At 46.8% G+C, this 16,031-nt stretch overlaps 1 protein-coding gene across 1 annotated transcript in view; it reads left to right on the plus strand.

Moving 5' to 3' along the window:
* Window positions 1-16,031, plus strand: part of CMSS1 (cms1 ribosomal small subunit homolog) — a 170,452-nt gene that overhangs the window by 141,181 nt on the left and 13,240 nt on the right. The window contains 4 exon segments of the mRNA XM_061569982.1: window positions 7,736-7,816; window positions 13,796-13,880; window positions 13,883-13,921; window positions 15,379-15,438. Of these exon segments, the coding sequence (XP_061425966.1) occupies window positions 7,736-7,816; window positions 13,796-13,880; window positions 13,883-13,921; window positions 15,379-15,438 (265 nt within the window).

Genomic DNA, 16,031 nt, shown 5'->3' on the forward strand with positions numbered 1-16,031 from the left:
CGAACACGAAGCGTCACAGTCTGTTGCCGTATAGCAGCAACCAGCCTGATGACGATTGACTGGCTCCGTGTTCCAGAGGCTGATCCGACTCCTCGTGCCCTTCACACTTGGCCGGACGGCTCCTCGATTCATTTCCAGAATCATTTCTTGGCGCACGGTGGCATAGCAAAGATTACGACTCGTGGCGTCACCGCACGTTCAAGCGAGAAAACAGCTGCTGAATCTCCGCGCAGCTTCTGATGGAGAGTCCTACAGCTCACTCGAGGGCAACAGCGACATTGTCAGACTGTTTTATGAGGACCGGTGTGTTACGCTGCACCGCTGCACCGCCGATTCGTCCGATTCACAATAGCCACGAACGCTTTCCTTGTCTGGCTTTTGAAAATGCCCGCATCGTGTTTGACACGAGCCGGAGCTTCTGAGAATGTCTGCCTCTTTTTCTTTCGCAGCGGTGGCGGCGGCGGCGGCAGGTGTCATCGGAGTCGGTAGCCTGTGGATAGAAGCACTAAAATAAACCCACCGATAGTAACGGCTAACTTTAGGCCCTTGTTTATACGTGATTGTTACTCCGTGAGTTTCCAGAGACTGGGTGAATAAGCCGATGGGAGTTAGCGCACTTGTCCAAAATTCCCTACGACCCGACGCTTGGGAATTGCTGCGCTATCATTTACCCAGCTGCTGTTGTTGCTTTACGTGTCTGAATCATCGCTTCGACCGCGTATTCCTCTGCTTGTGATCAATTTTCTATTTCTCGTGTTGCTACTCATCATCATCATTAGCCTTGGTCCATCCACTGCTGGATGAGGGCCTTTCTTCCCACACCTTGTGCGATTCGTGGCTATTATATGGCTTTGACCTCACTCCGCTGGTGAGTGCGGTTCAAAATCTTTCTCTGAATCTTTATTGGAGGAATCCGATGGGCAGCTATGAAGTTATTTTTCACCGATGTTCAGCAGGTGACGGGTCAGAAAGTTACAACAACAAACAGTACAAAAACACGATAGGCGTGCAAAGTATAAGAAAGATAAGCAAATCACAATTTTTTTTAACCAGGTAAGGCCCACTGCTGCTAGGCAGCTGCTGTCACAGGCATACAGCTGACTAGTATAAACAAACACGTGAATAATTACATTTGTGAATATATTGATGTGAGGATAGATGAAGCTTGACCTGATTAATATGACACGTTGTAAGGGAACACTATGAGATTTTATGACTAGCAGCCGGAACTATGTTAACGGGGGAAAGTAATTAAACCTCATACGAAAATAACGTTTGATAACAACATTTATATGAAGTGACAGTAACACTGCAAAGGCAGCTCCTCCTGTTTTGTTTTTTTCATCATATAACTTTCGGCTGGAGAAATAAAATACGATGAAGCATCGAATCTCAATCCGAACGTTGTACTTTTCAAACATGTTTATCGCATTCGATGGACGCTACTTCTTTTTACTTTGTAAAATCTACGACTGCATCGTTTATAGATAAGTGATGATCGCGTTCAAATCAATAGCAATCCACTGCTGGATGAGCCCCCGCCCTGTCGCTCGCCCCCCTCCCGCACCAGGTTTTTTATGGCGGTCGTCCGACCCTACGTTACCACTCCGAGTTGGGGGGCCCAAGATCGGTTGAGAAATCACTCGCCACTCATACGTTAACCGTCACCGCAAATCGACTTTGGGTCGCCGAGTTCAAAGCTAACCGCAGTGCCCCTGCTCCACCCAATGAAACGCAGCGTGCCCGTGCATATACTCCGTCAAAAGAATCGGCATCGGTGCGCCCCTCGACCAAGTAGTTCTGACCTTTCGTTGTAAAAAAAAAATTCCTGTGAAGTGTTCACTTTTACTGGCCCAGCCACGGGCATTTCAGTGAAACGCAACAGTGAGGTCATAGCCGCCCCACCACCGCCCTCCCCCCCCCCCCGAGTGTTTCTGTTCACGACAGATTTGTAATTGGTTTCAAATGGCCTGCTCTGTTTATTCCGGACATCTTGCGGCCGGAGCCGAGAACGTGAAAGGCGATACGCTTAATGGGCGACCACCGTGACATCATGACCCCCCTCCCTCCTCGCAATTGTTAGCCTGGTGACTTCAAAGCATGGGCGCGCTCCCGCGGATGTGAATATTGTTGTTGTTGTTGTTAGGATTGAGTTTCTACGGCCCGCCGCCCGATGGTGGGGGAACCCGTATCGCTCGCAGGTTTCGTTGCTCGTCTTATCGCTCGACGTTCTGGGTCGCTTGGACCGGTTGCAGCTCGCTCGCTCTCCCGCTCACGGACGCTCTTCGTAGTCCGCCGTGCCGTCCGGCTCCGGAGGTGGGATTGCTCGCCTGGTATGCAGGAGGTCGTGGGTTCGATCCCGACACTGACGCCTGCTGCTGTAGATTTGGAGTTTGCGTGTCTCTCTCTCACCCCGTGATCGTGTGGATTTTTCTCCGGGTCTTCCAGTTTTTCCCTCCACATTTGAAATCAACATCACGCGTTTAGAGTATTTGGCTGCTTATAAATTTTCACACGATGAGAAGCCACTTTGTTTTACTATCATCTGTGGTCAGGTCGCTTCTGAAAAAATTGCTAAAATAGCTCGTTGGGCCTTACCTGGTAAAATATAAAAATGTTTAAATAGTTTATAGATTAAGCTTTGGTGGGACGTTTTGACAAGCAGGCGTCTTGTGACAGCTTCGGTACGATCCACAAAATGTGCTGTTGCGTGCTCTCCGCCCCGTCACGATCGATGTGTCGATCATTCATTTTTTTCTTTGTTTTGTTTTTAAATACAGATTAATGAGCATAATGAGCATAGGCCACAAGGCGACAAAAAATGTCAAGCGGCCGGCAATGAGCGGCACGATCCAAGTGGTGATAAATAAGTCGGCACGTTCGTAGAGTAGAGCAAGGTTGGTTTTTATTTCAAGAGCTTGGGAAAAGAGACGATGATGATGATGGAGGAGGAGGGAGTTCCAGAGTGGAGCAGTGCGAGGGACGAAGCAGAAAGAGAAGTGTTTTGACCTGCGGTGTTGTGATTGGTTAAACACAGTTGCAGTATAGATGAGACGATACAGTCATGAGACCGTATAGATGAGACGCTTCAAACTCTCTTGCGGGCATTGTTGCTCAGAGCAATGCTGCTGTGCTTACACAATGTTTTGAAAGATAATATCACATCTGCTCATGATTGTGGCTGCGAAGAGTCCCAATTCTCCAAAGCAGGTCATTGTGGGCAGTGTGACATGGCCCATTGGCGGAGCGGTTCGAGCCCCACGGCCGCCCTGGTTAATGCCACGGGCGTACGTCTGCTTGACAGGCGGCGTTAATGATCTCATTGCGCTGTTGGAAAAAGGGTCGGCCATGTGTGGTCCAAATCCGTCAAATCTCAGCAATTACAGTACTCGCAAATTACTCAATTGGGAAGCCTCGTAGCACCATTGGCCACTGCTGGTAACCGAATGCCCACTTGCAGGCCAGGTGCTGTGTTCACCCTGTGCCACATCGGGACGACAGCTGCCACGGTGTGGGAGGGGGGTGGGGGTTTTCTTGTCATATAACACATTCCTGCGGAGGGAGCTGGTAGGAACGTTGGGTTGCTCGGTCAATGGCCAGGGTCAACGGCTGCATGGTGTATTCCGCAAATATGCCCGACTGTGAGGGCGGGCACAAGCCGGCGTGAGTAGGTTAAACGTTGAGTTTTATAAGGGCACCACGGGGTGACCAGCCCCTCCCCACCCAGCCCCACCCCTCCCACCCCCCACCCAGCCCCACTCTCCCCACCCAGCCCCACTCTCCCCACCCTCCCCTCTCCACCCAGCCCCTCCCCACCCTCTCCTCTCCACCCAGCCCCACCCCTCCCATTTTTGGATGCACGACGGACGGACACAATAATCCCCTGTGGGCTGGTGGAACCAGGTGGTTCCTACCAATAAATATTACGATTGTGTGTTCGTGTCATTATCAGATTGCAAACACCTCTGGTTGATCCTGAGTTATAATAAGAATAATACATTATGGTAATGAACAGCCTTCGTCAATCAACTGCTGGATGAAGGCCTCCCCATGCCTGTGGGAGTTGTTTGACCATACTTCAGCAGCAGTGGCGGCTCCTGCAAAATCTCTCAGGGGGGGCAAATGTCTGGATGATTGATAAGGATAAGGTCCACCCATGCAATGGATAAATTAACAGCTTAAGCATGTAAAGGCAACTTCACTTCTTTAATATTAATGAAAAATAAAGTGACTCTTACAATACATCTTGTTTGTTTCTATACTCACTATTAAAACAAACCACTCAAGTTTATTTTATTAAAGATTCCACTAGGTGGCAACAAATTATATTGTTGGATGAAACGTGCTTACGTATGATGACGTAAGCACGTATGATGACGTAAGCACGTTAGGGCGAGCCCTCCCGGAAGCCATAGAGAATGCATTGCAGCGCCCCCGTTCGAAAAAAAACATCTTTGAATGTAAGTCTATGGGGCCACTCGGGGCGATTCTCAGCTGGAGGGAAATCGCCCAAAAAGAGGCGGTACTCCACAGAACGTAGCACGACGCTGATTGGACTATATCCAGAGGCACAGTGACGGCTAGTGTGACTCTGTGGTTGAATGACATTGGTGGTGCGTCGCCCAATCGCCCTAATGAAGAAACCGCCCCTGTTCAGCAGGCTTAAAAAAAATACAGGATGGTGAGCGAAGCCATTGATGTTAGCTTTGGCCGGGAATCAAACCTCAGGTCATTGGGTTCGTAGCGCAGCGGGCTACCCACTTTGTCTGCCCCCGCCGCAACACAGTACGTTTAAAAAAAAAAGTAATTGTTGACTTTTAATTAACACATTAAATCGTGAGCACATGAGCAAGCAATTAAAATCCTTGCCCAAATCTACAAATCATGCCAGTCGAAGATAATATACGTAATAATTGTTTTTATCGTTCCGTAATTTTTTCCGTACGAAGACGCGAGCGAGGGGTAGGGGGAACATTTCGGACCCAACTCACTCATCGCCCCAGCTCGCTTTGCTACATAATACAGCCCATAATTTTCTAATGAGCGTAATTTCCCCGGCGGAGCTATAATTAGACGGCGAGAGCGAGAAGAGCGTTACGTAATGTCCTCTGGCCCTCGCCGCGCACCGCGTCGAAGTCTCACGTCGGAGCGACACGCGCTCAGGCGTGCACAGACGATAACCACAACGCTTCTTGGAAAATACGAGAGCCGCGTTGCCTCTTGCACCGCAGTGCCGGTGATGGTTTGCCACTGCTACCACGACGAGCCAACTGTTTATTTGAACGTGTCACGCTGGGATCATCGATCGCGTGTCCCGCAGCTCCCAAGGTTACCAAAAAATAAAAATATTTTTTTTAAATGAAACACATCAAGGAGGGCGGGTTGCTTGATCGAGATGATGGAATAGGGGAGTCGGTGTCCGGCAGTTTTTTCTTTCTCCCAACTCATTTGATGTATCGCAGACTTCGAAGCGAGAAATGTTTACAACTTCGTAAGCGATGTTTAATTTATAGGGCTTTCAGATGATGGACTTAAACAGTTTCTCCATGATGTTGGTGACGGTTATATGATGGTTGCGGCGGTTGTGTTGATAACGGATAAAATATGAGGCTGATGGGAAAAGGTTAACTTGTAAATGTAAATGTAATTCCTCATAAAACGTTATTCCAGTTTTATCATCGGTGAGAGTCTTTTTATGGTCACCGCTCTAGTTAAAGTTACAGCACAGTGCCAATAAAGAGAAACGCTCTCTTATGTACCAGATTCTGTCTGGCAGAGTTCACGCACTTGTTAGAAAGTATAGGGTTGTTTTACAAGATGAAAATGAAACCTGTTTTAGTGGTAACTGTGAAGAAATTCACTTTCCCAGACTTTTTTTCCCAGTTGCACTACAAGCAACCGTGCCGTAAAACAAGGGGTCCAACTCACGTAACAGGCTTTGTAACTGAATATATTTTTTTTTACCCCTCCTAACTCTATCCCGAATGTGTTGTCGGTGTCAAGCACACCGAGCAGTGCATCACCCCGTGCGGAGGAGAATGGTCTGTGGAAGTTGATTTCATAGAGCCGCTTCAGATCTCCCTTCGAGCGACCATTTTCAGCAAGGGACACTTTCCGCACACCCTCCTACGGAGAAATATTTTCCCCTGCAAATTCAATTGCTTTTTTTAATTTCTCAGAGGTGGAATTTAACCAAATGAAGCTTGACGATCTAATTTGTTTTCGATTTAAAGCTTTCGTGACTGCAGGGATTCATCTTCTTGGTTCTTTAGGTAAAGTCACATAGAAGGGAAATAATAAAATAATACAAATAAAACATAATAAAATAATTCTCACGACGTTTCGGCCACAACACAAGCAGCCGTCTTCAGGTGAAGAACAGCGTCTTCCCGACAGCGTCTTCCCGACAGCGTCTTCCCAACAGACCTAACCTGTTCTGACCTGTTCTTCACCTGAGGACGGCTGCTTGCGTTGTGGCCGAAACGTCGTCAGAATTATTTTATTATGTTTTATTTTTATTATTTTATTATTTCCCTTCTACGTGATTTTACCGAAAGAACCAAGAAGACGGATCTAATTTGGTGTTACGGAGGGCGGGGGGGGTGTGTGTGAAGTCACTGGTGAACGGCCTGAGATCATCAACTCCGCTACACTTGAGATCCCGATTTAATCACTGCGTTGCTGAAGCCAACATTCGAATGCAGGATATCAGCAGCTGCTGGCTCGGTACTCTTAGCCCTGAGCTACGCGGCACACTTTCAGCAAATAGCTTTTGTAAAGTGACCTCACTGATACTTCAGGCATGCTGGCAGATAGACTCAGCTGTGATGTTAGGGAGCCGTTCATTCAGTTGAATTGGCTGCAGGCAGATACAAAGAAAAATTATCATTTTTTTCTCGCGCCCCTTCCCCCCCATGATACTGTAAATCACATTTTTCGTGATAACGTTAAGTTGTTACGATTTGCTTTTCGAGCCCAGCGTTTTACACGCCAACAAAAATACCGTTGGTTGCCTTCAAGATTCTGTCAAATTTCATTCTACTGGGAAAAAACAAGAACGGTTTGACGGTGAGTATTGCGAAGCCCCATATTTCATATCGTCTTTGTATAATACCACATTATGTTGGCCTTTAGCACGCGTTAAAAAGATAAAGTAGCATTAATATTGCAAAGTCTACATTCTTTTGATGTTCAAATCTCTCTCTCTCTGAAACCCCTCACATGTGTTTTCTTCTAAATGTGTTACAGGATCAAACAAGATAAAAAAATAAAATAACAAAAATTCCTTGGAATATTTTTCAAACGGGCATGTCGTTTGCGTGCGTGCGTGTGCGTGCGTTTGAAGGTGATTTGTCCGAAGCATAATTTCAGCATCGTCCGACTTTGGGCTGCTCCGTTTTATTTATATCGTGAAATGTCCTGAGACCAAACGCCCCAAATTGCCCCTCTCGTAACGCAGAGTGGCAGAGCGCCGTGCAAAAGAAATAAACTGACTAATGGAGTGTGCGCTGGGCTTTCACCTCATCCTACAGCTAAGTGCCCCGAAGCCGTACCATATACGGCTGTTTGTTAATCGAGCGGTTGAAACTACATTAGGTGGATAATCGCATCGGCATGAGTCATACGTTTGCCGTTACGGAGCGCTGAGTCTAATTGTGCATTTTTGTAGATGTGCTCTGGGCGAGGTCGTTCTTTTAAGAGCAGATTTTTTTTTTCTGTTCGCCCCTTTCTCCAGAAGGTTCCGAGGCCCGAAGTGGCGGTGCCCGTAATCGTCACTGAAGAGGAGCCCAAGAAGAAGCGCAAACGCAAGAGAAAGGTGATCTTTCACGAAATACTCGGGCGGCATTCCACGCCGTCCTTTCCATTGCCCGCCGCGCATCATCCTCTGCTTGCAAATTGACCCTCTGCGTGACTCGGTGAGTCCCACAATAGGCATGTAATGACTCATGCACCACGTGGTTCGATGAATTGGCACACTTTCAGGGTCACGTTTCCGTGCAGGAATCAACTTTCTTTCGTCTCCTTTGTACTGTCTCGTTCGTATCGACTATCTTGTAGTTGTACAGTCTGTCCCGTTCATTTCCTCATCCTAGAGGTAAAATTTGCACATTTAATTAGGCTAAGGATTGCTATGCGCTTTCCCAATGTGAGTACATTGCGAGTAACTTTTTTAATTTGGCAAGTTTGGACCGTGAAACTGGCACACATGGCCTGATTTTTTATTTTTGAATGACATCACAAGATTTTTAACGTCAACAGTGAATCAGACCGCATCTATTTCATGATCTTTACAGTTTCAGTATTAACCAGGGTGGCCTCGCTATCACGAACCGTGCAATTCTGCAACAAGCGGCAAAATGTGCTACCGCTTGAACCAAGTCACCGATCTCGACACACTCATGTAATTTTCAAGAATTCGAAAAAGAACGTATCCCCATACGAACCGGATAAAAAAATATATATCGTGGCCGTAATAATGAATTCTAACGAATGAATCGATTAAGTTGTTACATGGCTTGGCTTTGGTAAAAGACAGGGTAGTAAACATCGTTCACCCAACGACAACCCCTTAAGCTAAACAATCATTGAAGCCAATTAGTATGGGGAAAAACAACAGCGATTGAACAGCAAAACATTCGTTAAAACATCATTATTTATTTTTAACATTTTTTACGAGAGGGGGGGAATGTTTTTACTTGTGATTAGCACGGTTAGCTACGTACGGTGCGAAAGAAGTTCATCATACATACATCTTTGTTGATGAGTCGCAGCAGTGAAATGGCTACTCAGGCACACTAGTGCCCTGCCTCCATTGCTAATACCCAAGGTAGAGGAGCAGGCCTGCAATTGCTTGCGAATTCCACTGCTTAATAATTGTTAAAAATGTATTATTTGAATTATAATTTAATTCAGGGCCTCCACTAGAGGGAGCTCTAGAGAGCACACTCCCTGTCGAGTTTCCATATTTCTGGTACCCATTAACCTCCCTCCCTTTATCACATCCCTATTCAGCATATCGCTTTTAGTGACCCCAATTGTCCAACTCCTAACCCTTGTAAAGCGCCGTGGATAAAGTACGTATAATAAATATAAGACAAGACGCTATTGGGCAACTCTCATCTGTGAAAAAGAGCTTCAAGGCTCATCGGATTCCTCCGGTCTAAAATAAAAGGCTCCGATTCGAATCTCCTGCGCTGGGAGATGAAATCTAACCGAGGACCTCTGGATTGCAGATCGCGAAACCATTAAAACAGCGTCGCTGTTCATATACGTATTGAAAACATAAGAAGAAAACGTTTTCCCAAATCAATCTAAATTACAAAAAAAACATTGGATCGTATACAGTTACCGAGCACATACTTCCAGTCACACAAGTACGCTTTGAAGCACAGAGGGTTTCACGTTTGTTAGAAAATAAAAAAGCCCAAATGTAATTAATAATTAATTCACCTCGGCTCCAATTACACATGGGGCTCGCACGTGAAAATGACCACGTGGGTGAGAACGGCCGCTTGTTCGCAGTGAGATCTGCGACCGTTTTGAATAATTATTTTTGTTTTAAACCCAGTGGATCGCACCGCCAATCTGCAGGCAATATGAGGCCTTTGGCTGCGCATTCGGATACCAACAATACCCCCCCTCTATTGAAGCAAACCCGCGATGGAGTATTTGGAAAGCCTGTTGTAGATTATACCCGCCGGGGAAACAACCATTGGTTTCGGGTATGCGATTCTAGAGCAGCCCGGGGCAAATACCGCGCAGGCGAATTTAAAGAAACTCGAGTTTTAATCTTTTTGTTTTCAAAGAAAGTTCTGGCAGATGCCCGTCGTAGTAGTGACGCGACATTACGCGGTCTGGTTAGGTTACGAGGTCGCCAGCCTGCGTGTCCTGAGCCGCATTCGGTGGCTCTTTCAGGACCGCCGCTCCGTGACTCGTTATTCACGAAGGACCACCGCAGTCTCTTATTCACGACGTGCACTGCGGCTCTTGAAATTCCCGAGGGGTTTATTTTTGTTGTGGCTGAATTCGAAGAAAAAAAAATGTCTCCTTGTTATTTTGGTTGCCGACCCCTGGGTCAGACGGCACGGCGTCTCACCAGTAACTTCTCTGTTTTCTCATGAAGGCACAACACCTCTGCTGTTGCCCAAACCGCACCTCCGTATGGCAGAAACATGCATTGAGATTATTGAGATTATTTTGCTGCTATAAATGCCCAAATGACAATCCACTTTGTTGCAGAGCTATCATTTGTGACCTGGTCGCGTCTGAAAAATAAGTTAATATCTCATTGGGCTTTGCCTGGTAGGATGGGGATGGTTTCGTGTTGTATTTGTTTGTGTGTGGGTGATTTGTTTACCTTTCTTGTACTTTGCACTCCCGTCGTGTTTCGTATTGTTCGTTGTTGTAACGTTCTTATCCGCCCCTACTGGATATGTAAATACAGATTCTGATATTTTGCGGACCACGGAGTCACGATCGGTGTCGTCGGCGCAATTTTATGGCTACGAGTCCACTGAGACCGTCTCGTGGGGGACAAGCTGTCTCGCCAGTGGATTTTGAGCCCGGGGACGCTGCCGCGGTTGTAATGTTCAGCGCTCTGGACTTGCGATCCAGTGGTAGCCGAGTCCATTCCCCACTCTGTGTCTGCCCAGCAGTTTAAATGGAGTAAATTTGATTTAATTTAGTTGTTTTCATTTATTTGATTCGATTTTTTACCTACGTGACTTTACCGAAAAAAACAAATAGTATGAATCCTTGCAGTCACGAAAGCTTCAAATCTAGAATAAATGGAGTAGGTCGCAGATAGTCGATCAGCAGGTTATGTGTGATGGGGTAAAGTGTGGGTTCTCCCACCTCTTCCAAAAGCCAGCTTGAAAGAGTAGGCCAACATTTTCTCGAGAAAGTCTCGATGGGGATTTCTCCACTGCGGCCCCTCCACCTTCTTCAGAGGGCTGTTTCGTTTGCCTATTTAAACTGCTGTGAATATAAACAGCATCGAAACCTATGATCCCTGCATTTATGGCCATAAAGTCAACAGCGGAGGCTCTCTCTAAGCAAGTGGATTGTGTTAGTCACAGGGGCTGTTTTGATCCTCTTCCAGACTCCCAATGGCTGAGCCCTTGATCCTTGTATGCGTGGTTTACCTCCGTGTGGAATAAATGTCAACAATTGACATTTACAGGGCTGTTGTGCGTGGTTATGCAACTGGAGGGGTGGTGGGGTGTAGTGTTTTTTACGACAAGTTTAATCGCAATGGGCCCCCCCACCACTTGGGGATGTGCTGTTGTTATTATCCCGATTAAGACGCAGTGCTCGCCTGCCATGAGTCTATGTGGCCCAGCTCCACCTCAGAGCCTCTCCCGATGTCCCACTACTGCCTTGTGTCAGCAGTTGCAATCTGCCTGGCGACATTCCTCGTTAACACATTCCTGCGGAGGGAGCTAGTAGAAACGTTGGGTTGCTTGGTCAATGGCCAGGGTCAACGGCGGCGTGGTGAATTCCGCAAAAATGGCCGACTGTGAGGGCGGGCACAAGCTGGCGTGAGTAGGTTAAACGTTGAATTTTATAAGGGCACCACGGGGTGACTAGCCCCTCCCCACCCAGCCCCACCCCTCCCACCCCCTATCCAGCCCCACCCTCCCCACCCAGCCCCTCCCCACCCTCCTCACCCAGCCCCTCCCCACCCAGCCCTTCGTCATCCAACCCACCCAGCCCCTCCCCACCCTCCCCACCCTCCCACCCTCCCCTCTCCACCCAGCCCCACCCTCCCCACCCAGCCCCTCCCTGCACGACGGACACAATAATACATTACAAATAAAACTAAACTATTTTTACCTTACCACGTAAAGCCCACCGAGCTCTTACCTTATTTCCCAGAAGCGACCTGGCCACAAATGACAACAAAGTGGTTTATCAGACCAGATCACCCCAAATGTACCCAATATTGTCAGGTCTCAGAAGCTAAGCAGGGTTGACTCCAGCTAGTACTTGGATGGGAAACTGCCTGTAGACTTGGGGTAACCGAGGTAGCTAGGAGATGGCAGTTTAGCATTGGTCCATTGAATGCATCTGTGCAGAGCTTTTAGTATTTCCCAAGTACTTGGTTTTCTTCCACATGCCGAACTCTTAATGGATTGGCCAAACATTCTAATGCTTGACCCTCATGAAAGAGCATCGTGAGACTTATTGAAGGCTTTCCTTTGTATATAAAGAACATGATTATTACTTAGAAGACCTTTTCAAAATTTAAACCAACACAGCTATACATTCGAGATATACACTACTGTATATGTTAAAACATAATTATTATAATTGGTCTGCTTGTAGAAAAAATGGCTTCACATTTTTCCATAATTATCTTCAGTCCCGTGTTTTTACTGCCTATGTGTGTACATTAGTAACACACATTTACATTAGTTCATGTTTGTTTAAAAAAAAATTATAGCAATGTACCAACTCCTTCAAAGAAATCCTACAAGACTCATTAATTTTCATTACGCCCACATATAAAAAAGCACAATCAAGAATTCTAGTAACCCCTTTCGTGCCCATCAGGAGAAATATGTATACTCTATATCTACGCAGTTGGTAGAGAATGCAAGTGCACTATTATCATTCAAAGGATGATCAAACTGTGGAGTTTGTTTTCTCTGGTGTGCAAGTTAATCCAGAGTTACAGTGAGGAGGAGGAGGGGGGAGCCATCTGTTTTTTTTAAATTGGAGGCAACTTGTAAACAAAATGGCGGCCGTGTTTGTCCATTGCCTTGCCTTTCCTCAACACTTTTAGGCTTTTTGCCAGTTCTCCAGCAGGGTGTTTGTCCATAAAAGTACTCTTGTATGTTATTTTCCCTGGTGAGCATTCAGTGACCTAAACCCGTAGTTTATTATTTCAGGACTTTATAATGTTCTACTCATTACGAATACATTACACGTATGATTTATGTTGTACGTGTGTGGCGGTGTTGGTGCGGTGGCGCCTCAGCGGGTTAGCTCGCTGCGTGCGACAAAACTCCTGGTGAATTGCCCGATGATGCTGGATGCAATTACCAGCGAAACGTCGGACTCAAAAATCGTAAATGTTGTGGATTCACTCTTCAACACACCGGTGGGCTAAAGTAGTGAACTATTTGTGTTTTGTCAACGTGACACTTTTTTGCTGATTGGCCGTGTCGGGTGGTGGAGGGTTACGACACATTTATAAATAACGCGATCTAACCCCAAAAACTTTATTATGGACAAAACTTGAGTTGGAATCCACGGCTCAGCATGGGTTCAGCCTGACTATTTACTCTTTACAAATACAATTACAGTCAATCTACAATGCCTGGTCAGCTGATCCATGATAATGCATGTTTTAAATAAATGTTTTTAACCAAGAAGTGCAGTACTAGAGATCTGAGAAAATGATCTTGGATCTCAGTTCCATTACATTTCTCAGGGGGGGGGAGGCAATGGGGGTTAGGATGGCAGTGTGGTTTATGCTATTTTTTTGTCTTCAAGCTTTGGGTAATACTTTTTTTATAAAAATTTGGCCAGTTTTTCATAATGTGGGACTCCAATAACGACACAACTCTTATCCTGCAGTTCCGTCGATATTGGATCCATCTTCCCAATAGTTATTGTGTTTTCCTGTAACAGACAAACAGAGCTGACGCATGAACGCTTTTTCAACCTTAGATTACCTGCGCCACACATTTGCTGTCGTCAGCATTCTTAGACCCGTGCCCATCCGATGATGATTCAATCGCTCGAACGCGCGTCCTGTGTCCCATGTCCCACGTTGCTCGCCTTGCAGACGATCACGGACGTGCTGGCGGCCTCGGAGCCTGCAAGAGGGAAACCCGAAGACCTGCGGCAATGTCTGCTCGCCCACTTCCAAGGATGCTCTCTGTGGTCGAGATGGAGGAGATGGCCCTGTCCGGTGAGATATGCCGTGGCAGACGAATGTCATGCCAAATGCCTTGGGAAGCTTAACCAGGGAGACATTTGTGAGCCGGCAGTCAACGTCCACTTTTACATTGGCATGCCCACTCGACCACTACCCTCGCCCCCCACACAGTGACCTTGCTAGTGGCGTAGTGAACGACATCAGCTCAGGGGGGTGCAGCAATCGGCCACGGTGGGGCCCCAATATTTAATTTGTCTCGCACGGTCACACCTAGGCTAATATATATCGCACCTCCTCTTGCCTAATCACATAATTACGTACGTTTTTGTTCTTTGAGACTGTTGTTGAAAACAAATCTCATGGTGGTTGTCAAGGGGGCCCCAACTCGTAGCTTTGGCCACTAGTGGGGGGCTTGTAAGGCACCCCCTGCCCCCACGGCCGTTACGCTACCGGACCTCACTCTTTCTGACGTTAACCCCGTCTGCTGCTCATAGGACTCACCACCTACTCCTCCTCTGACCACCCCACCCACCGCCCACTACTCAGGTAGCCCCCCCCCCTCCCCCACTTTGCCCTATCATGGGCCGAGCTTGGAACAGCATTCATGAAACTGTGACTGTCCTGGGCCAACCGGGATGTTTGTGGTAGCGTTTTGCTGTCTCTTGTGCTCCCAGCTCATTCAGAAGGAGACCCTCCCTGGACATACAAGTCCAGGATATTTGATATTCTGATGTGTTCCTCAAGAATGTTCTTACAAATGTGACGTCGGTGTTACGCCGTGCGGCAACGTTAACTCGCGGAGCGGCCCATCACCAGGTCGCGTCGCTCGATAGAGATGATGATGGCCCATGGACGAGCCAAAGGAGAGAACGCATCCAGGAGGGTGACCGCGCCGGGAGATGGAGCGACTGGGATCAATTTACGTGCATAAGTGAAATGGATTGGAGCAGCACTGACCCATGAGGGATAGGTGACTGGTGTGTGGAGGTCTTCATCCAGCAGTGGATATAGCAGCAGCTAATGATGATGATGGATGTACAACTCACTGTGTGAGGGAACAGCCTGTGGAAGTAGATTCATTATCACAAAACTACTTCTAAAATCACTTCAAGTAACCTCTCTTACTCACACAATGACAGTCAATTGATCATTTTCATTTTTGAATTCCGAGAGATGACATTTAGCTCAAATTAAGCAGAAAACCAATATCAGCTAGCTGTTTTAATGCAGCCAATTACTGAGACCATTCACCTCGCTGGCACTTCAGAAGCCGTCTCAAGCACGGGATTTGAACCCAATACCTCGAGAGTGGTCAGCTCAGCATCTCCGACCCCAAAGGCACCGGGTTCCCTCCCAGAATAATGCGCATTCACTGTGAGAAGTTGCGTAAACAATGGTGTTCGCGAGTCTTACGCGTGTTGTTAGCGCCTCACTCTGGCCGTCGGGGTGAGCTCAAGTTTGCAATGTGAAGTCGCTATACTGTATTGCAGATGCAAACTTTCTGCCCTCCAGCGACGCGACGCACACAGTGTCTTCCTACCTCAAGGAAGGTCAGTGACTCGTTGGGCGGTAACATCGGATGTTCGGGCCAACACCACCTTTTTCGGTGGAGCAGTGGCGAGCATTGGTTAGCGCGCTGCCCTTGTGAACCCCCGCGACCCGAATTTGATTTCCCAGCCATGGCTAACATTGGTCGTGAGTGACGTCTGGACCGGTCCGTGGGTCCTTACTTCACCAATCATCCGCACTGTTGTCAAACAACCCCAGTGACTGACAACAGTATGGGGAGGCCTTCATCCAGGAGTGGATTGGCAAAGGGCTCGTTTTGACTGTTATGTTATCCGACTCTCTGTTGTATTACATTACATTTCTAAGTATACTAGATTTGTGTTTCTATTTCATTTATACCTGATGATGATTGCTTGTGTTGCGATCGAAACGTCGTATGCTAGTATTTAATTTATTATTTTATATTTATACGTGACTTTACCGATAGAACCAAAGAGTAAAAGGCTCTAGGTTTAAATTTCAGTATTTTATAAGATCTTCCAGAGGTCGCGTATCCCGTTACAAAAGTGACTTATGCAATGCACAGTAATTCACGGTCGTAAACTGTAACTATATATGTACTCTTAAGTCATCG

Source organism: Lethenteron reissneri, chromosome 6 (assembly GCF_015708825.2).
Source record: "Lethenteron reissneri isolate LAM-NWPU_2019-01 chromosome 6, ASM1570882v1, whole genome shotgun sequence".
Classification (NCBI taxonomy): Eukaryota; Metazoa; Chordata; class Hyperoartia; order Petromyzontiformes; family Petromyzontidae; genus Lethenteron; species Lethenteron reissneri.